Below are 22711 nucleotides of genomic sequence, written 5' to 3'. Positions count from 1 at the left end.
TATTGCTTACAATAATTGTGTATGACTAGAAAGATGCTGAATAATTAAGTAATAATCTTTAACACAGTTTAACTTAAACTATTGGCCCTAAAAACTAAATTTTTTTCTATAAAAAGAAATGTCTTAATGTTAAACAATAAAAAATTTCTTTTAAAAAATTCACTTAATTTCTACAGTTAAATTACAATAAAAAGCAATATAGTACCAAAACTTTTTAATTCATAGTTCGAATATAAAATAACAAACATAAATATCACATTAAATGAAAAACTTCATTGCTTATTACTGTTTTATATCTCTTTCAACAAAATCATTTAACTATTATTTCTAATAGTAAATAAAATGAAATATTTTGTATTTAATCCTGTTTAAGTTCTAAAATATATCTATAAATTTAAAAAAAATGACAAGTGGCAAAAGATATATTAAACTAACTTTGATTTTAAAGAGCTGATTCTAGTTATAAGAAACTAAGCTTTAGACACAGATTTTGAGGAAAGTATTATTCATAAAAATACAATATTACTTCATAATATATAAAGAGTACAATATAATTTCATAAGAGACATTTTACTAATTTCATATAATAATGGCCATTTATCCGAGTTTCATTAAATCTGGAATATATTTTACAACAAGTAATGACTTCAAACTTCATATTTCACCGGTATCAGTAAACAGGAAAACGTTTCTTGAAAATCTATTTCTTCATTAACAATTAAAATACAATTTTTTACAAATTAGAAAGAGGAAGCCATAGAAATGGATAAAAAATAATTCTAGAATTAATAACGCTAAATGTGTATATACTAATAAAAATTTAAGTCAAACATTTTTTTAATTTTGGACAGATACTAATCAAATTAATTTTGGTTGAATATTCATAGATCACAAATGCTTTTTGAAAGACAATGTGCCACACTTAGGCAAACAAGTGCCATACTTATGCCAAATATATGCCATATTTAGGCAAATTTTTTGTCTAAGAAGACTAGTGCTAAATAATCAATTTTTATATTTAAACTAAATGAAGAGAGAAATTAACTTCTAATCAGTGTTGCATCATAAGTTTCGTAGTTGTACCAAATGACTTAATACCTTTAAGTAGAAGATAAATATGATGAATTTCAATTAATATTTCATTCATGTAAGACTATTAAAAAATGTCAGTTTTATAATCATGATTTTTTTTCTTAAAAAATAAAACATAGCTCTGAGACATATACATGATGAAATATATTGGAAGTAGTGATGAAATACATAAAAAAAAATATACAAGTCAAAAAATACAGCAATGATCACAAATATAATAAAGAATAAACAGTAAGCAAAGTAATTATCTTCCTTTTAATTTAAAAATCTGATAAACTTAATATTCTAAAATGTGTGAGTAAATACTTTTCCTAAAGTAGTAGAATACTTTTCAAAATCCACATGGAATCACATAAAAGGGTAGGGGGAAAGAGTTTTCCTCAGACTAGTAAGCTCTTTATATGCCGAGGTGTTGCCTCATCATTTAAATGCTTTGTAGTATACCTATGTCATTTAAAAAACATTATAATGCAAATTTAGAAAAGAGACAATAACAAAAGACATTTAATTTAAACATAAAAAATATGAGGTGAAATTTTAAAAAAAAATGTACCATATGGAAACAGAATTTAAAGATAAAGCGTCAAATCTGTGTTAGGATTTTCAAACATACCTACAATATTAATATTTTCAACAATAAAATTGCTTAGAGGCATTTCACACTGATCAAACTTTCGGGTAATAGGCATGAAGTAGAATACAAAACTATGCTTAATCATAGCAATAGAATGTTGTCAAACAAATTGGCCACTTTTGTAAGTTGATCACCTATCCAAAGTGACCTCCATAATCAAGAACAGAATTTAAATTTCTTAAAATTAAAGATAGTAAAACCTCAGTGATCTGATGTTGTATGTTGAATATAGAAATTAGTTAAATTTGAGTAAAAATATTATAAAATGCTATTGTAAACCTTTCACACATTGACCAGAAAAATATTTTTCATGAATATTTTTATGTAACGAGATCACGCATCTACAAAAAATTTATTTTGTAAGCAAAACAAAAATAATTTAAAATTATAAAATAAAGATATAACATTAAGTTTTCGAATTCCATAAGTTCATGTGTCTAAATATTAAAAAAAAAAATACTTGATAATAAAAAACAGGAATGCTAAAGAAACAAATAAGCATATTTTTTTTAATATATCAATTTAATATTAAGTTTGTGTAATAAATTGTAGTACTTTCAGCAGTTAATCACATTTTAAAGCAAGCAACGTTTTAAAGTAATTAAAAAAATTCATTACATTTATCAATATTTTGATTGGAAATATGAATGCTGATGTAAGAAATTATTTTAAGCAAAACTGATTCATTCTCTCCAATAAATGGATCACCCGTTTCATCATTCATGGAAAAATTAACAACAATCGTCAATTTACACAGGTTTCACTGTAATGATATTTACTATACAAAAGTGTGTGGTCATTTAAATTTAAAATATATGCCCACAATATTACTTATTAACAATCAGGGAAAGTATGATTTTATTTTTAGTTAGTTAATGGTTATCACAAATAGTATATTTCAAATGCTCAATTCGAACCATTAAAAATTGTTATGTGGTCGAGGGAAAAAATTATTGTTAGATAAAAAATTCTTCCCCAAACTTGGTTTTTTTTAATGCTCATTTGTTGTTTATTGCATTTTCTTTAAAAAAAAAATTAGGTATTTTAAACAATAACTAATTCTAACTAGTGTTTATTAATCAGCCTTATTATATAATAATGGGGGAGATATTCTTCTGTAATATCTTTTATTTGAAATATCTTTATAAATTAAAATAATACAGTGAGGAAAAGAAATACAAGATTTGAGCTAACAAATGACTAATCCTTAATTTGAAATTTTTTTCATGCTTAAAATATGTTATGCAAAAACACTTTTTGAGTTATAAATTATTCTACAGCAATACACAGTAACAAGTAGAATAAAATTTTAAGATAAATTTAAATACAGAAAGACTTTTTAACAGAAAAAGTAAATGTATTAGACTGAAATGACAGTATTGCATTTTTGCTAGCTACATTTTTCATTGTGTAAAACGTATTAGCGTTTTATATAATATAGATTAGCCATATGATGCTAACTACGTGCTCTTGCGTGCCGAAGCCCATCAATTAAAAATGAAAACTGCTGCCAATGCGAGAAAAGAAATATCATTGGTTTTATTGATACATATGTATTAGCGTTTTATATAATATAGATTATTTATTTCTTTGTTAATCTCTTAAAAAATAAAAATAAATAAGAGAAAAGTCACTCAATAAAAAAATTTTACAAGTTAAAAAATTAAAACAATAAATAATGTTATTTTCGTCCATAACAAGATAAAAAAAAGTTGAAAATAAAAATGATTCCAACACAACTTTATAAAGTAGTTATATAAGAAAAAGGTAATATTTCAATTCATTTATTTCTGAAAAAATAAAAATAAAATGAAATAGCAACAGAAATGAGGTTAAAAAAAATAAATATTAGTTTCATTTCATCATGAAATTTTCAACAGCAAAATTGGCATTTGAAGTTTAATTAGTGATTAAAGCAGAAGGTTACTTTGCATTAGAAAGCTTTAATATTTTTTGAGAATTTTAACAAAATTAGCAACTGTTTTAATACAGGAATAGCAATTTTTGCACTCCTGAAAATTCAAAGAAAATGCAAAAAACCAACCAACCAACCTTAATGCATTCAAAAGACCTTCAACAACATTTGTAGGATGATCCTTCAACACTTTGATGCATCCCTTAACCTAAAAGTATAATTAAAATATAAATAAAAATATTTTTGTCCTGAAATAAAGTGTTTCGATAACAATAATAAACTTTTTTAACTTTGAACTCATTAAGAAAACACAAGATAAACAAGTTTCAACAAGACTGTCTATGATTTTTAACATTTAGCTTGAACTCTATGACTCATAAAGATTTAAGCATTGGTCTTGAATATTTAATTTTATAGAATGTTTCAGTTTAATATAAAGGATTGTTTCTAACTAAATACAATATTCCGACTCGGTAAATAAACAATTTAATATTCTTTTCTTTAATATATTAATTATTTCGTAAAATTACATTTAATTGCAATATTATTATTAGGGTACTATAAGATAATTACTATGCTTAGAAGAAAGACTTATAACTTGGTATTTATAAACACTTAATAACAAACAATCATAAAATTTAGAACCATAACTTGATGTTTTGCATAACTAGACACAAATTTTTGAACTAAACACAAATTTTTATATAAAAATCCCAGAGCCTAATAAAAAATTACATTTAGTCATTAAATTCATACATATATTTTTTTATAAAGGAAATTGTTTTTTTTCACAGTTCAATTTACAGTACTATTGGTTATACAGTTGCTAAATCAGTATACATTCCCAAAAGGTTAATTTGATAATTTATCAAGATTAGAGTTTGAAACATTTATCTGCAATATATTATAATGCAAAGGTTTAAACTAATAAAATATATTTAATTGAAGCACAGTAAAATAAATTAATACATTACATCTATATGAGCATTTCTACTGAATGCGCCAACTGGATGTACGTGGTCATATAGAATAATTAATCCAACCATGACTCTAAGAATAAAAAGTATCGTGTCTTCTCGATGAAATCTGGAACAAAACTCTCTAAAAGGAATATAGAAACAACAAGCATTAAAAAAAATACTAAGATTAACAAAATAAACTATTTTAAAGAGCTTCCACTCTCTTATCAAAGCAAAAATTAAGGAGTTTTAAGGACTTCGTTTTTTGTTGAAAAAATAAAATGATTTTTTTTAAACAATTAGGAATGATTAAAATAGAATAATAATTATTTATCATCAAATATGCATATACCCTCAGCGACAGTACTAATTATTTAGCTTTTTAAACACAATTTCATTATTATTGCAAATACTAATATAATTGTATTTATAACGGAACTGTTTTAGCACAATCAAAAAGTTACTAATTTTCAAAAATTAAAATTTTTTGCACCTTGAAATATTCTATAAAATTTTTTAGAAATGGTTGTTTTCTTTATGGACAGGAGTTCAAAATTTTTTTCTGTAAATTCTTTTCCATAAACACTTGCACTACCAGTAGGATTGAATTTCTTGAAATCTTTTGATATCTTAGGTCAATGTGGGTACCTCGAAATTGCCAAAAAGGAGGCATGTCTTCAACTTGTAGTATCCCCCACACCCTATTCTATTCTTTCAGGAGTCTCATTTTAGATAGAAGAATATTTCAATAAAAGGACAACAGTAAGGACAGGATTTCGTCCCTTTGCTTGTAGGGTAGGCCCCTACTCACACACCCTACTTCTCTCTTAAAATGCTCTATTCCTCATGCAGAATCTCATTCTAGACAAAAAAATTTTGACATTTTTGTTTTAAATATTTTATATGACTAAAAAAATTTCTTTAATCAACTAATGATATTTAAAAATTGAGGATTTTAAAAATCTTGAAACAAAAAGTTTAAGTTTTTAGTTGTTGAAAATGTTAAGTTGCTTGTTTGAAAGTTTAAGGGTCCTTATTTTCTAAAATAAAAATTAACCAGTTTCGACGGGTTTTTTAAGAACTGTGGGAATCCAGTATTTTTTATAAAACATTATTGTTAATAGATCATGAAATATTATTATTGCAAAATACATTTGTATTTTTTGTTGACTTGATATTGGATATTTTCAAAATTCTTTCTAACAAATGAAAAACTTGGGCAAATAGAATAAGTTATACTTTCAATTGCTCATGAAGGCGATTCTGGTGAAAATCAACACTCCATGTGTGCAATAAGATGTTTTAGTGTAATATGCTGTTATGTGGTAGAAATTCAAGATACTTGAGTAATACAAACTGGAAACAATATCAAAAAACAATTTAATGCAAAAATGTATTTTTTGGAAAACTTATCATAAGATTGCCCTAAGCTTAAAAATATAAACAAAAGCTCAAACAAATAATGAATAGTTCAAATCAAATTCCACAATATATGCTTATTTTTTAACTCACGGATTTTCAATCATTCTTTGGCAAACTTTTGCCATGGTTCCCAGAGTTTCAGTAGTGTTTTCAATGGGTAAATCTTTATTTTCTGCAACAAATCTGGTGGTTGCATCACTTAATACTTTTAACATTGGAGTAGCATGTGCATAAAACAAAGACATTCGATTTGCCAGTTCATTTGGTACTTCTAATTCATCATCTGTGGGATCCTATATGAATTATATAGCACATAATTAAGAAGAAGAATTTCATTTATAAGAAATAAAATGAAATTTATGTGCCAATTTACATTCACACTATTTATATTTCGATCATCATTTATAATTCAATTCTAAGATAGAATTTAAAGTAAAATATTGCATTTCTTTGTTTTTTTTATTGTACAAACTTATTGTTACAATATTCTCATCAGGTTTTGGAAAGAAAAAAAATCCACATTTCGACAATTTCAGGACACTTGTAAAAACCAGTAAAACTAACTTGTACTTCTGCATCCAAGAATGCCTTTCATAAGTGTGGAACTCTCGTGCTATATTATAAAGGCTTTCAAAAATTTATAAATAAATAAAAATAATTTACTTAACTATGAATTTACTTTCTTTACTTAAACTAAAAACTCAAAGAAACATTTAAAAAAAAAGTCTAAGAACTCTCCAAATTTTCTAGAAACCTGTGTAATTAAAGATTATACATAATAAAATACTTTTGACACGCACAAGTGCACAATAAACATTAATATATGGAAAATGAAAAAATTAAAGTGAATTACAGTCGGACTTCTACTTAACGAACTTCCATTTTACGAATTTCTCTATTTTGCGAATTTTTTCATGGAATTTTGGAACATTTTGGAAATTTCTTCGTTAAATAACTTCTAAATAGCGAAGTGAATTTTCTATTTAACGAATTTTTTTTTTNAGATTATATATAATAAAATACTTTTGACATGTGCAAGTGCACAATAAACATTAATATATGGAAAATGAAAAGATTAAAGTGAATTATATATATATATATATATATATACACACAGGGTTCATACAGAGATCAGAAGAAATCCAAGGAGTATCCAAGGAGTCCAAAATTTTAAGGAATTATCAAAAATTTAAAAACTTGTGTAAAAGATAACTAGATAGTTTTTTTAAATTAAAAAGCAGTTATTATAAGGAACTTGCAAAAATGTATATTTTGCATATTTTTTCTAGCCCTTTTGAAATAAATTTTGACTTTGCCAAACTTCATCGAGAAAAATAAATAAAGTTATCACTTTTACACATAAATACATTTTTCAGTTTCAAATATTTCAATAAATCTTGTTAAAAATACATTTTTGAGTTTCAAATATTTTAATAAATTTTGTTAAAGTACATATGTTAAAGATTAACATAAAAACCTACCAATCTTATATTTTTAAATTTGAATACATAAAAAAAAATCTAAGGCCTTTTATACAAAAAAAAAATTCACAGTAAATTATTAATTAAGTTTGCTTGTAACATGCGAAATTAAAATTATTTGCTGTTATTTTTTTCTTCTAACTCTTGCAATTCAATTTTTTTTTCTTTTGAAGTGTCTCTTAAACTATTAGATTTTGACAGCTAAGTCATATCATTTAAGTTCCCTGCTTGGGCAGCATATTCATCAACGGACTTAGTAAGTACATCTATGCAATGCAATAATCCAAGGAGTTTCTAAGAACTAATTTGGAAATCTAAGTAGTTCCAAGTACTCCTTGGAGGCTTTTTTATTTTCAAGGAGTTTCTAAGGAGCATAAGGAATCTGTATGCACCCTGCACACACTACCAAATAATAATTTATTGTAAGAATAAGAAATTATTAAACATTTCTAAAAAAGATGCATTGCTGAATTTAAATATTCAGTTGACAATTTCTGTTTGACTTTTAAATAATACATATAATTTGTTGCTGTCTAAAGTACATATATATGTACTAAATTACTAATACTGTAATACTTCTACTATATTTTTACAATTAACAACAATTTTTGCAAATTCTTATGACAACTAGACAAACATGTGTATTAAATTACTAAAAATGCAACAAATTTTCCAGTTATCTGGAACATAAAAAACTGAAGAGAAATATACCCTCAGAAATTTTGCATTTAAGAATAAAAAAAATTTAATTAATATAACAAACAATTATTTGTCAGCTTTAAACTTTCCAATACAAAGTCGAGGAAACAATCAATATAATAGCAAGTTTAATGAGAATAAAATAATAAACTTACAATAATAAAATAATTGTTTTTAAATTGTTTAATTGCAATCCGTTTTCTTAAATTGTTTAAACTTTATGACCAAAATTTACAAATCTTGGCTCAATAAGGATATTGGCCCCACATAGAATTGTCCTATTCACCCGATATTTTACAACCAATATTGCTCTACATAGAATTGTCAGATTCACTCAAAATTTAATATTCATTATTCAGCCAATATAGACCATTGAAGGACCAATATTAAAAAATCTAGATATCTCAATACTGGTCAATCAGTGCACATTCTTATAGGACCTATATTGAGCCAATTGTGAGCATAGCTGAGGACAAGGTAATAATGTTGTTAAGGAAGAAACAATATAAATAAAATGTAAAGAACAACAATAACAAATAAATATGCAGAAAAACAAAAAAATCAAATAAGCAGAAAAATCTTATCCTGAACTTTAATATAAATTAGTTAAGTTAAAGATGCAAACCTGATTAGCTAAACGAAGCCTGTTTACAGTTCTTCTGTAATAGCTAAAATCATTTTGAATAGCAGGATTCGTCATCTGTAACAGTATAAATATTACTTTAGATTGATAAAATATAAATAAGAAAGATTTTATGCAAAGGTTAAAAATTATGCAACAGAAAAAAGACAAAATTAGAAAAAACTGGTGTGAGAGATCAAAAGAATTGGATTTATTTTATTGAAAAATTGACATGAATCACCCATTTTACTTTGCATGATTTTGCACTAATTTTTGACAGTCAGTGTTGTTAACAAGGGGGGTAAAAATTTTTAGTTAAAAGGTTATATCACATAATTTTATTTCCATTGTATAAGGTTTACAAATTTAGAAATAAGAGCTTCTACACACTGAAAAAAAATTATTTCATTTTATTATTAAATTTAAAGAGATTTATTTGGACTTAAGAGTAATATTAAGACCTTAATTTATTGAACGTTAAAAGAATTTTTAACTTTGCCATCATTAATGATAGATGGTGGAAGGTTTGGAAATTGAATTACTTTAAAAGTAAATGGTAAAATCAAATAATGTAAACAACTTAATATTTAATAAATAATACAATAAAAAATGCTTTAATTGATGAATTGATGCAAAAATAATACCAATAACGAGACTAAGTTTTCAGAAAAGTAAAAAGTTCATAACATTGGACAAAAATACACAATGTAAAAGAAATATCAAACATCAAAATAATAAATACTACATTACTTTAAGGTCATCAAAAGTTAGCACAAAATCCAAAACTTCAGCAAATTGTTTAACAAGTGCTTGCTGCATCTTTAAGTGCTCAGTGGGTGTCAAAGGCCCTGAACTCAGCTCCCACAAAATACGAGGAACTATGGCATCTAGAACAACACATTTCTTTTAGTTAAAAAAAAGGTTAATTGAGAAATAAAGACAAAAAGATAATTCTAAAAATAAGAAATTGTAGTGTGAAATAAAATGATACATCTGTTAATAAGAAATCGAGACCCTGAGTTGTGTTTTCTTTGGAGCTCTAAATTTTCCATGCTTCAGCAATTTCATTGTATCCTACAGATATTCAAGAGGCCTGCTACATTTTAAAGGCATTGCCTGTAAGGCAAGTTGCTGTAGAAAGACTATTTTCGGCATTAAAATACATTTATAATAAAATTATGATTTAATACAAAGGAGCATTTATTACATTCAATTCTTTTCTTAAAAAAGAATAAATAACTCAACTGTAAATTTAATTAAATTTGGATTTTTTGGATAAGCTAATAACTATGTTAATGTTTTTTTTAAAAAAAATTTCTAAATAAAAACTGAAACTTGTAAGTGCATATAAATATACATTAAAATTAAATAAAAAAATGTATATATTAGATATATATCAAAATAGATTAAACTTATTATCAGGGAGTAGAACAATTATCTGGGAAATTGCTTTTGGCTCCAGGTTCCGGGTAACGAGTTATAATATGAAAAGTATGCATTTCCAAAAAAGGAAGAATTTTACTTGAAGATGAAATTTTTAAATAAGAAACTGTAAACAAATAGGGATATATATATATATATATTTTTCAAAGAACATAACAAAAATTTTGATGAAATCAAAAATACAAAGGAAAACATTAAAAGCTTTTTCTTATCTTCAAAATAAACATTTTGTACAAAGAAGTTGAACCTGAAATATGTTTCAATTTCTAAGTCAAACTCTTTAATATTCCAAGAGATTTTTTTTTTCACTTAAAATTTTATATAGCTAATAAATTTGAAAAATGTAAAATATTTTCAAAATAGCTAATGTAATAATTGTACAGCCACATTATGCTATTCCATATCTATTATAAGATCATTTACAATATTTTTTTCTTAATAATGAAACTCTGCTGTGTGAATAAAAATTAATTATTACAATAATTAGTATTTACTTAAAACTCAACATTATAGAAAAAGACATTTTGCAATATTTTAAAAATTTAATTTTACACAGAAAATTTCTCATAAAAATGTCTAAAATATTATATGAATATTTTTTAATCAAGCAAAATTATGTGTTTGTCCCTAAATAAAAATTGTGGTTAAAAGAAAATTTGTATTTAGTAAATATTGGTTAATAGGTTCTCAATAGCATTAAGACACAAACATCATCCAAATTATTTGATGTTCAATGATAACTACCGTACTTAGCATTTTATTATAAATAGCCAGTAATATAAAAATGTGAAAGTTCATTTCATGTATTTTAAATATATTTTAGTGAAATTAATAAGATTACTAAAAATTAAAACTATAAATGCTTATAATTTTTAATTCATTTAAAGATAATTTTTAATATCAAAAACAATAACTAAAAAGCCAAAAGTATTCTGTTTAAAAAGATACAACAACTTGTGCAAGAGATATAAAATTAATTATCTTATAATAATATTTGAAACACACAAATAATAATAATAATAACCAAAAAAAAAAGTGTAACAACTACCTAATTTTTGAGAAAACTCATAGAACTCTCTTAATTTAAGAACTAATGGTATAACAGCTTCCCAAGCTCTCAATTGAAGTTCTTCATTGTGAGGTTTTGCAATTGCCTGCAAACAACAGATCTTATTTTGTACTTTAAAGAAATAATTAAATTGAATTGATGAGTTCAAAAACAGGTAAACTAAAGTGAATTTCCCAGTAGAGATCTGTTTTTAGACTCATTAATTCAATTATAAACAATAGAAAACACATTAAAAAAATAACAGTGTCAGAGGTAACCCAGGATGAGTTCATTTATACTTTATATATGAGTTCATTTATACAGTGGTATGCCGCCTACTTGAATTACTATCACATCATAGTAGGCTGTTCTATTAATATTTTCAATAAAATATACTTTTATGCATTAACAATAATCAATTGTTATCAATATTAACACTACATAAATGTTGTTATAATTTTTATTATTTATTAAATTTTTTGATGCGTTAAAATGATTAATACATACAACAAAAATTGACTTAACAAAATGCAGTACCTTTCAGGGAGATTTTAGGAGAAATTTGGGTTAATACAAAATAGTTTACTGTTAAAGTGGAGCATCAATAAAACTTTTTAGCTTAATTCCTAGACAGCTTTAATTCCTATATTTAAAACTAATTTTCTTTTTTGGAGGACATGGTTTCAATGTTTCTCTTTCATGATTGAGGAAATATTTTCTCCTCTTTTTCTTTTTTACATTTATATTTTAAATTAAAACAAAGACTGCGTGCAGGTGTTTCTTTCAAACATTCTAAATATTCAGCTTCATTAATGCTCAGTTTATTCCTCTCAATGAAGTTTATTTTTCTTTTGCTTTTCTTTCTTTCCCATAACAATTCTTAAAATGCATTTATCAAAATAAAACTGATTTTTTTTTTTTTTTTGAAGATTTATTTTGCTAGTTAAAATGTGTCCCGAAAATAGATGTTTCTCGTACACCAATATGGAAATTTGTACTTACACTTTTTAGAAGAATAAAGAAAATTTTTTTTTAAAAATTATTAAAAATTTCTTTTTTCAAAAAAAGAATACTTTAAGGTGTTGATCTTTATGGTACCGGACTTTAAGGTACCCTAAACTTAAATTACCTAATTTTCCCTGACTCTTTCGCTATTTATTTTAGTGTTGACCCCCTGGATGAAATTGCATGGATTTTTACTATGCACTACTCTCCCATTGTATAACATGAAAAGAGCCAGTTTTTTGATGGACTTAAGCTTGCAGCTTTAAAAGTTTGAGAAAAGTGGGAACTAACACCCAGAAGGCTAAATAAAATTCCTGATTTTTTTCCAGGATTAAAAAATTCCCCGTAATATGAACATCCAGTATGTGTTTGATTTGATATGCATACTATTTGATTATTTTTTTAGATCTCACCTCTATACTATTTCTTATTGTGAAGAGAGATATTTATCATCTCAGTGATAAACAGAATTTTTTATACTTCCATTCCCAAAATCAAATATGAATATTTTTTTTTAATTACAGAAGAGCTAATATGAAAGAAAAGAAAAAAAGGAACTCATAATAGTGCATTTGAAGTAAAAAAGTTGCACATTTTAATTTTAAGATAGTTACATGTCATGTGTTAGTGTTTACATTCAGAATGATTACATTACAAGGAAATATGAATATAGATCTATTAAGCAAAAGTGTTTAAATAGTAGTAAATTATCAACATAAACCAAAAATGAACTGAAAGCAAAAATAATTCAATTTGAATTCAAACAATGGTCTTAATGGTAACAGGATGCGTAGCCAAACCTTTCAACAAAAAATAAGCACCTTTTAAGTACTTTTTAAGCACTATGAACATTAACAAAATGCAAAATAATTTTCAATGACTTTACATGATCATGATAAAATAACTAGAATTTGACAAAGAACTCTTTTTCTTTGATTATATTAGCCTTTAAAAAATGATCAAGAGAATTTTCGGTTCGATTTCAGAGGGTGGAAAATGAAGCTTGAAATTGAGAATATCTTGCAAAATGCAGCAGAGTTGCACATGAGAGTGCAAGAATCTCACCGAACCCAGCTCACTAGATGCACACACAGACTCGCAAGTATTTCATCAAACCNGATGGACTTAAGCTTGCAGCTTTAAAAGTTTGAGAAAAGTGGGAACTAACACCCAGAAGGCTAAATAAAATTCCTGATTTTTTTCCAGGATTAAAAAATTCCCCGTAATATGAACATCCAGTATGTGTTTGATTTGATATGCATACTATTTGATTATTTTTTTAGATCTCACCTCTATACTATTTCTTATTGTGAAGAGAGATATTTATCATCTCAGTGATAAACAGAATTTTTTATACTTCCATTCCCAAAATCAAATATGAATATTTTTTTTTAATTACAGAAGAGCTAATATGAAAGAAAAGAAAAAAAGGAACTCATAATAGTGCATTTGAAGTAAAAAAGTTGCACATTTTAATTTTAAGATAGTTACATGTCATGTGTTAGTGTTCACATTCAGAATGATTACAATAAGGGGATGTGAATCTAGATCTATTAAAAGACTCTGAAAAAGAGTTTCACTTAGTAAATTATCAACATAAACCAAAAATGAATTGAAAGCAAAAATAATTCAATTTGAATTCGAACAATGGTCTTAATGATAATCTTGTAGGAACTGTTTTTAATAGGCATTTGCTTTTGAATGGGAGGTCTTATGGCATGAATACAAAATTCTGAATAAATTGATTGAGAACTACAGATTTCCATAAGAATCAGGAGTTTTATACAATAGATATAAGCAATTACTAAAGTATAAACAGTAATCAATTATTGAGCAATATATTTCTTTTCGATTCACAAACTGGGTGACAAATTCTACAATGTTTAATGTTATATTTCGCTTAATTTTAAGTGTTCCGTAGAATGTAGAAATACCAATTAAATAAAAGTACATAATAAATAACAAAATATTTAATTAACCTCTCTAATTGCATTGCCTGCTCCCTGATATAGTTGAAGCTCAATAAGTATTCTTTTGGAATGTTGAAGGACATCATGAACTAGTCGATAAGTTTCCTCTTCCATTTGTGTCGGTTGAGCATCTACATAAGGAGAAATTTTTTTTAAAAATTGGTTAGTGATAAAATTTAGCAATTTATTATGTAGAATACAACTTCATAAATCATAGAACTTCACGAGAAAAGAGTATGCCTTTTACATATATCAAACTATTTTTACATATTTTAATCCATTTTGTCTTCAAATTAACTAGCATAACAATATGCCGAATTTTGGGTACTTGAATTAGAAATTTTTAAATACAAAATTTGTTCCTTTAATATAATTCAAAAAATAATTTTTTTTGTTTTTAAATTTAAATTTGAGGCATAAATTTTTCATGTACCAAAACTTTTTTCTATATTTCAATTTATGCCCAATAATGTAAGAAATATTTTCGTCGAGACCTTTTTGTACAATAAGATTTGGTATGGGAAAAGTTGTCTAACAGTTTTTAATAATTTTTTTCGAATTTCAATATTTTTTTAAGAATTTCATAACTGATGCATAAAAGAATTTTAATCTTTCTTAAATGAAATTCTGTTTGAATAATAAATATGCTGTAATAATATTGTAAGATTAATTTCATTATTACAAAATTGGCTTACTTTCGAAGTCAACAAAAACATCATACTTTGGAGAATCATCCCGTGATAATAACCTTAGAAGATTTCCCATTCAAAATTTTATAATCCTACAAAAGAAATAAAAAGTATTGATATAAAAGAGACAAAAAAAAATTTAAGCAAATTACATAATAGTAAAATTAATTTGAATTAAAGAAGTGAAAGTCATAGACAGAGGAAAGTTAGCCAAGATTTTGCAAAAGAAGTATAATTTTATTTTATACATTCAGCACTCTTAAATGTAAATAATTTTAACTATTGAAGCTCTTGTATGAATTTTAGTATTAAAATAATCAGAAAACGTGCATTACTATGTATCTTCTATCACTAAATCCAATAAACAAATATACATTAAGTTCAATAGAGAACAGTACAAGTAAAAAATAGGTATAAATATAAAATAACATCAGTCACCAAGACTGTCATGAAGTTTGAAATAAATTTTTAAAGTGATTTGGAGAATAAAGTTAGTCCCCTCATTGTACCAGAAAAGCCATAAATGTGGTCCTTGTTTCAAAACATCTAGTAGACTTTAACTCTCTAAGTACAATAGTTTTGAAGAAGAAAAAAATATAAAAATTTAAAAGGTTATTTTTTAACAAATAAAATTCAAGTTTTTGGGAAATTGTTTTTAAAAAATTATTATAATTTCAAACCCTTATGTGAAAGAATTTTTAAGATAATAATTAAATGGCAAACATTATTAAAAAATTGATTAAATATTAGATTTAAATGGAAAATATCAGTTATGCTACATAAAACTTAAATAACATATAGAATTTAAATAAGCTGATCAATAGGTACTGTAAACTAAGATGGAGAATAAAAAAATTCTCTGTAATACACTCCTTGGTTAATAAAAAATATAGATATATAAAATTTAATCGCTATCCAGGTAATTTAAGAGCTTTCACAATAAAGAAAACTGTAAAAGACTGCTATTTTAAGTATTAACAAGGACAGTATATGAACTTTTTTTCATTGTTATTTAGCTCAATATGTTAAAAACTGAGAAAATTTTTAATGGTCCCATATTTTTACCTATTCGACTCTTGCACATTGTTATGCTGTGCCATAATTATATGATATGATCACATTACAAGGTTTTATTCATGACTTGAACTGGGTCAATTATGGGTTTACAAAATCATACCCCATTGTAATTGAACTAAAAACAAATAAGAAATAACACCTTATGCTACCTATAGGATGAAAAAACTTCTTTTATTCAAGGCTCGTGCGCTTTTTTTTATATTAAATTATTAAAAATAAACACTGTTGGTAATAACAATTATGTTTATTATATTGAAATAGTTCTGACAATTACGTTACACTTAATAGTTATGGTACACAAAATTAGATTTTTATATCATAAGTTCTTAAATACAATTTCTTTTCTTTCTTTTTTTTTAAAGATGAGAGAGCACTAAATTTTAAAAATATAAATATTTTTTATAATCTTTTGTAAAAATATTTGAGTTTAGAACGAAACTAATCAGGAAAAAGGAAGTAAACGTATCTTTAACTTGAAATTTTAACAAATCCATAATATATTAAAAAAAAAAAACTATGTAGAAAATACAGGATTATCACAGATAAAATTCAAGAAAAACTAATTTAAAAGGAATGAAATTTTGATGTCATGTTTAATATATAAAATGAAATGCTTATAATAGCATTTGTATGCATAAAAATTTCTTTTCTTAGAAAATGATTATATTTAATAATATAACAATTAACACAAAGTGAATTAAACAGGCTTAAGTTGATTCTCTTTTCAACATTTAGATATGATTATAATAGCTTCTAGTAATTTAATAACAAAGCTATCAGAAAGCATAATAACTAATAGAAAAAAGCTCTTTTATAAAATAGCATATGCTACATAATAGGCAAAGTTTACTTTTAACACTAACATTTTATATTGTCAGTTGATAAAAAACATTTAAAAAGGATGCGTCACAATTTAGAGCATATTCCCAACAGTTTTACAAGCAAAAAAAAAAATTAATAGTCCTCTATCACACTTTTACTAATTTCAGAAAATATTTCTCTTCAATACAACTTTTCCATATCCATTAATGTGATAAAAACTGGTTAGTTTGTAATATAGGAAAGACTTCTTTTTAAAACATAGCTTTGTACATGCTTGTACATAAAGGGTTTAAAATGAACTTAATTAAAAAAAACTGACCACACTCTAAAAAACAAAATCATTTTTTTTGAAAAATCTGTTTATTGCAAACTCAATTTTACAAAAGCAAAAGAAACAAGATAAAAACTTAACAATTTGGAAACTGTAAGTGAACCATATACTTATATAGGTTAATAACATGCAAAAAAGAAGGTATTAAATCAATAAGAAATATATAAAACAATTCAATAAATGACTTCTGAATAGCAGTTATTCCACCTATGCAGTATAACACATCAACTCTACTAAAAATCTTAGAGATGATGTGAAAAATAAATTATTACGCACCATATCAGGACCAGTAATTTTTTAGTAGGGGAAAATAATAAGGCACCAGCAGATTTATGCAGACAAAATTATAATTGCCTAAATATAACTCTTCTTGTTCAGGAATTTTTTGTTTTATCCATCAGATACAATAATTATGAATAAGAATCATAATGAATGGTTAAAGAGGTACAGAATTCATAATTTAAATATGAACAGATCTTAAGTAAAAAGGACCCAGAAATCTTGAATATAACGAGTAGTCCCAGGGACACAAAGAATAGCAGAATCTCTGAATAGTTACTCTGTGCATAGACAGGGCCCACGATAAGTACTCACCACCTTGCCAAATGCAATAAGATCATAAATTCGCCGAAAAAAATTGTGTTTGGCAAAAGTAAAAAAAAAAAAAAAAACTGTAAAAAAAAAAAAAAACGTCCAAAAGAATTTTTTTAAAAACAAATCCTATATTTTTATTTGATTACAGTAATTAAGTGGTAATAAGATAGATATTATCATCCAACTATTGTTGCAGAAAATATATTTCTCTTGAAAACAACATTTGCAATAATGTGACAATAACATAATGCTTTTTAATGTTTATATCCTTATATTACTATTCTTACCTAATAAGTTATCAAAAATTAATTCAAATCTATCTCAAAGACGGTGAAACACCTACATTTTTCATTCTCTCTCCCATTCATTGCTCATTTACTCCTCACCAACTGCAAAATTACTCTCAATTTAAATTTGCATTTCAAAAATAATTCAATTTATAGTTAAATTTGTATGTTGATTTGAAGTTGCCGACAAAAAAAATCAATCATAAAAAAAAATTTAACATTTGCCTTTGGCTAAGAATTTTGTAATTTGGCTAATTTACTGGCTATTCATTTGAAGTCCTTAGCGCGAGCCCTGATAGTAACAATATAATTTTTAACGGCGAATACAAAATTTAAAGTAACAAAGTGATTTTATTTTTCACAGCTTACAAATTTATTTCTTCATTTTAATGGGTTTGTTGATACAAATTGACTACCATACTATTATTTTTTCTCGTAACAAACCTATGAGTTTAATTACTTTAAACGTAACACCATATCAATTGAATTAAATTGCTGAATATTAAGTCTTTCTTCTTTCTAAGTAGCTTCTAATTTGCTTATTCACTGGGAAATTCGTTTAGTACAATAGAAAAGTATAATGGAATATTGAACAAAGATAGTTGGAATAAGTATACAGAGATAAAATATAGTAAGATAAAATAAATAATTTCAAGAACAATAATATGATGAATTCATTATATACATAAAAAAAACAGCTGATGTTGGAAACTACCAAGAATATTAAAAGTATTAATGCTAAAGCTGAACAGGGCTAAATCAAACAGAAAAATAAAACTTTTCAAATAGGCCATGATTTTATATTAATAATAATACATATAATAAAATATGCAACTTGAAGTGATAGTGTAAGATAAGAATAAAATAAAAAGTTTTTGATTTGAAAATAATAATTTGAATAAGTCTGGAATTCAACTTTATATTTGAAAATTTAAAATAATTCTTCTGTAAAGCATAAAAAAAGACATATATAGAGGAAGAATTTTTTTCTAATCTATAAAAGCTACACACATTTAAAGAATTGCTTTGATAAAAGCCTTAAAAATTTGGTATAATTCCTAATTTTAGCAGTAGAAGGGGATATTTCCACATTGTGATCTGTCACGCTAACTGCAATCGCCAAGGCACCAAATAGATTTTAGACTTGCAAAATTTTTTTAAAAAACATATGTAGATGCTTGCCCAAGGGTAGCTACGAGTTATACTCTTTTTGTGATGTTTCCTTCAGTTCTCGAGGGGGTGCTGCCCGGAAGTTGCTAAGAATTCGCGATTATTCTGCCACAGATCACGATACGGAAATTTCCCCCATAACAAAATATGTTTGTTAGTCTTAAAGCAATATTTTAAATTGGTCAAGCAGTCATTACAGTAACTAACAAAAAAAATTGTTTGACACTCAATTTCATTTGAAATTTATGAGTCTCCCCAAGTTTAAATGAGAGTATATGTACCTACATAATGGAAGCATAGATTAAAAATATTACAGCTGTCAACATTAATTCTTAAAATTATTATCAATTTTATATTTCAAAAATAAATATTTCGAGACATCCTTAAGTTTTATTTTCGATGCATTTTCACACAGCTTCTAAATATCCTAAATCATCATCTGGATCTTCTTCTTCATAAAAATCTTCCAAATCTTGAGTTGTAATACTTTCCATTACTTCAGTTTTCGTATATGGCATTTGAAGTTGTCCCCTTGCTTTTTTCTCCTTCTCATTTAAGTTCAGATTAAATGTGAGATTAGCAGTTGGATCTGGTTTCTTGGCCATAGGTTTCGCACTGTGTTTCAGGACTTCATTCACGGATATAAATGTAAAATTTGTTGGCGACACTTCATAATCATAAATGATTTGACCATAAGCTTTATTAGTAGTGGATGTAGTAATCAAAAACTTATTGTAATCATCCGAAAAACTTGCATCGATAACTGATGTGGCCAGATTATCAAAAATTGCTATTTCTTTATTAGAATGAACATCTTCATGCACCAGCGCCAAAACTTGCAATTTAGAATTCTCATTCAGCAATTTATATAAGAATCTATAAATTCCATCCGAACTTTCTTGTATAATTAATGAAGTTAGTGAATAAATACATAATAAACCCTCATGCTTTAAAAGCTTATCAAAATATGTCACGCTTATTGGTTGTTTATTGTTCCATAAAGTTAAAAACTCATCATTGACAACAAACTTATCTTGGTTGAAATTAAGACCAGAAATAATATCCTTAGCAGGACCATCAAGGCATAGTAAAGATATACTTAGATCAGATTTGCAATATAAATTCAAAATTGTTTTGAAAAGATTAAATCCTGGAAAATCAGTGGTGTCTTTAACCAATATAAATTTCATTCGTTCATCACCATACAGCTTATCTCGATTAAAATCGAAATATTGAGTCTTGGCTATTACTCGAGGCCCCATTTTTGATACACAATAATAGTCTCTCAAGCTGAAATAAAAGGTACTAATAAATAACAAATTTAACTAAATCAGTATGCGTAGGATCTAAATAAGATAAATGCTTTTAAATAAATGTATGTAATTTATACAATTCACTTACAAAAAATATATAGAACAATTTGAAATTTCTTGATACTGGTCTGAATTATTTAATTGTATATTTAAAAAAATTTTAATATTAGAAATATAAACAAATTTCGAAATCAACTTCCTCGCATTATTACCTGATTGTTGCCACTCAACACAATTTAAAGAAGTTCAGTGCTAAAGCTAAAAAATATTAACCAACTTTATTCGCAGCAGTAAAAGCAGGGAGCGCTGTTATCGCTCATGGAATTCGGTAAGTATGCTTCTAAAAATGCACTTGCGAAAGTACTGGCGAAAGTGCATTCACATTGCATGCGATTGCTCTAGACACGAGTGTGAATGTTTAGAAATTACTAAGGCTAATTACTAACTAACTAAGGATAATTACTCGCGTGTGAGTGACTGGCATTGACATGCAATAGCATATGCGACTATCATGCGGGGCCCGGAGAATGCTCGAGAACATAACCAAATCAGGAATGGTGTAATAGGAATGGGATCTCTTTGGATAAAAAGCTCAATTTCAGCAATAAAATCCCCATTCGTATATTTTATGTTTAAAATGTATCCCTAGTTACTGTAGTGCTAAAAAAATTAAATTATAAACTTCAAATTAAAAAAAAAGTACTCTAACTAAACAATCAAGCTATATTTCATTAAACTAATTTATACTATACTTTGTAAGACTAGTTTAAAATCTGCGATATTGGAGAACAATGATTTAAAACAAACAAACAAACCTGTAAATCAAACAGAAACGGTGTGAACGGCCAGCAGAGAAACAGCGAATTTAAAAGCATAGTTTTAAAAATATTAAAAACAATAAAAATAGTTTTTTTTATATTTTTAAGTCAAATGTTTAGCATATAAAATTGGTATAGAAAAAAAGCAAATAAAGTCTTGCATTAATATTTCTGCCTTGAAATTTTATCTTTGAAAATATCTAACTTAAGAGATTACCTATAGCCAAATGATTGTGTTCCAAATGTGCAAACTGGTGTGTGAAGCTGGCATGGGATGAAGATCCTGAATTTTAAGTATAATTTCCAACGTGTTGTTGCCATTACTAATACTAACATTTTTGAAAATGTTTATGTGTGGTTATTGCTATAATCTTGTAATAAAAGCAACGATATTAGTCGGGTATAATAAAAGAAAGAGAGCAAGTATTTTAAAATGTTCTTAAAAAACCCCTTCCTTTTTATTTTATAGCCGTCGTTGAACAGCCAACTAGTGTTCAACTCCTTAGCCTTGTAATTTTGAACCCAGTCCTTAAGACAAAGGAACTCATGGATCAAGCATAGGACGAAATTCGTCTTCGTGGAAAACTTTTTTGATGGAATGAACCCTCGTTTGCGTTACATGAAAAGGAAAACCACGAAAACCTCTCAGGGTTTGCCTGACAGCAAAGGTTATTTAAATCATGATCAGTTCACCACTGAGGATATTTCATGCCAGCATTGTGGTGTGTGCAAGCCGGATACGGAATACGTATTCTACCAGTCATCGCTGGGATTTGAACCCGGTTCACCTCATTAGAAGGCGAACGTTTAATCCCCTGAGCCATCACGGCTCTTTCCTTTTTATTGACTCGATTGCCATTCGTGGGGCAAGGGATCTTTTTCCAGTCTGTACTTCTCCTTGTCAAGGTGCTTCAGTTGTTCATTTTCAGAGCTTTGAAATCCTCATTAATGCATTCAACACACCTTAGTCAGGCCCTGCCTCTGGTTTGAGTTATAATTAATTTTTAATTAGATTCTAGATATTAAAAAGGATGGATTCATATTCATTCAAAGGATGGATAGACAGATGTTTCATTCTAAAGCAGGGGTCCCCAACCTTTTTGTACCTAAGAGCAATTACCAGAATATCGGTCGAATGGCGGGCACCATTTATTTTTTCAAGACAAATTTATAGTTGGTAGACATAGGTAATAATGCATACTACATATAGTGCACAAAAAATTTAATTTTAAAAATTAATTTAACATATGAATATAATTGGTATTAATATTCTTGTGTAAAATAAATTATTACTAAATTGCTTTCAAAACATACGAAGTA

General features: G+C 26.2%; 2 protein-coding genes across 2 annotated transcripts; both read right to left on the bottom strand.

Moving 5' to 3' along the window:
• Positions 1-1328: 1328 nt before the first annotated feature.
• On the bottom strand, positions 1329-20790 carry LOC107438519 (CYFIP-related Rac1 interactor B). Its single transcript, XM_043046474.2, has 10 exons — positions 20662-20790; positions 14986-15071; positions 14300-14421; positions 11316-11421; positions 9575-9711; positions 8828-8902; positions 6113-6315; positions 4616-4742; positions 3779-3849; positions 1329-1536 (listed from the first exon to the last, which is right to left on the bottom strand). Exons 2-10 carry the CDS (start codon positions 15053-15055, stop codon positions 1473-1475), a joined length of 975 nt encoding a protein of 324 aa, XP_042902408.1. The 5' UTR covers positions 15056-15071; positions 20662-20790; the 3' UTR covers positions 1329-1472.
• Positions 18382-20653, bottom strand: LOC107438518 (Elongator complex protein 5). The gene has a single exon (XM_016050824.3). It carries the CDS (start codon positions 20520-20522, stop codon positions 19668-19670), a length of 855 nt encoding a protein of 284 aa, XP_015906310.2. The 5' UTR covers positions 20523-20653; the 3' UTR covers positions 18382-19667.
• Positions 20791-22711: the final 1921 nt, after the last annotated feature.

This window comes from Parasteatoda tepidariorum, chromosome 5 (assembly GCF_043381705.1).
Source record: "Parasteatoda tepidariorum isolate YZ-2023 chromosome 5, CAS_Ptep_4.0, whole genome shotgun sequence".
Lineage (NCBI taxonomy): Eukaryota > Metazoa > Arthropoda > Arachnida > Araneae > Theridiidae > Parasteatoda > Parasteatoda tepidariorum.
The sequence above is the reverse complement of the archived record's forward strand: the minus strand, read 5'-3'. Positions and strand labels throughout refer to the sequence as shown.

Bases quoted from the DNA above. Each gene is read 5' to 3' on its own strand.
- LOC107438519 (XM_043046474.2), bottom strand. From the start codon at position 15,055: ATGGGAAATCTTCTAAGGTTATTATCACGGGATGATTCTCCAAAGTAT. The intron at 8,903-9,574 runs GTAATGTAGTAT...ATACTGTTACAG, and splicing joins TAACTTTTGATGACCTTAAA to ATGACGAATCCTGCTATTCA. The intron at 3,850-4,615 runs GTAATGTATTAA...TTATACTTTTAG, and splicing joins GTAGAAATGCTCATATAGAT to GTTAAGGGATGCATCAAAGT.
- LOC107438518 (XM_016050824.3), bottom strand. From the start codon at position 20,522: ATGGGGCCTCGAGTAATAGCCAAGACTCAATATTTCGATTTTAATCGA.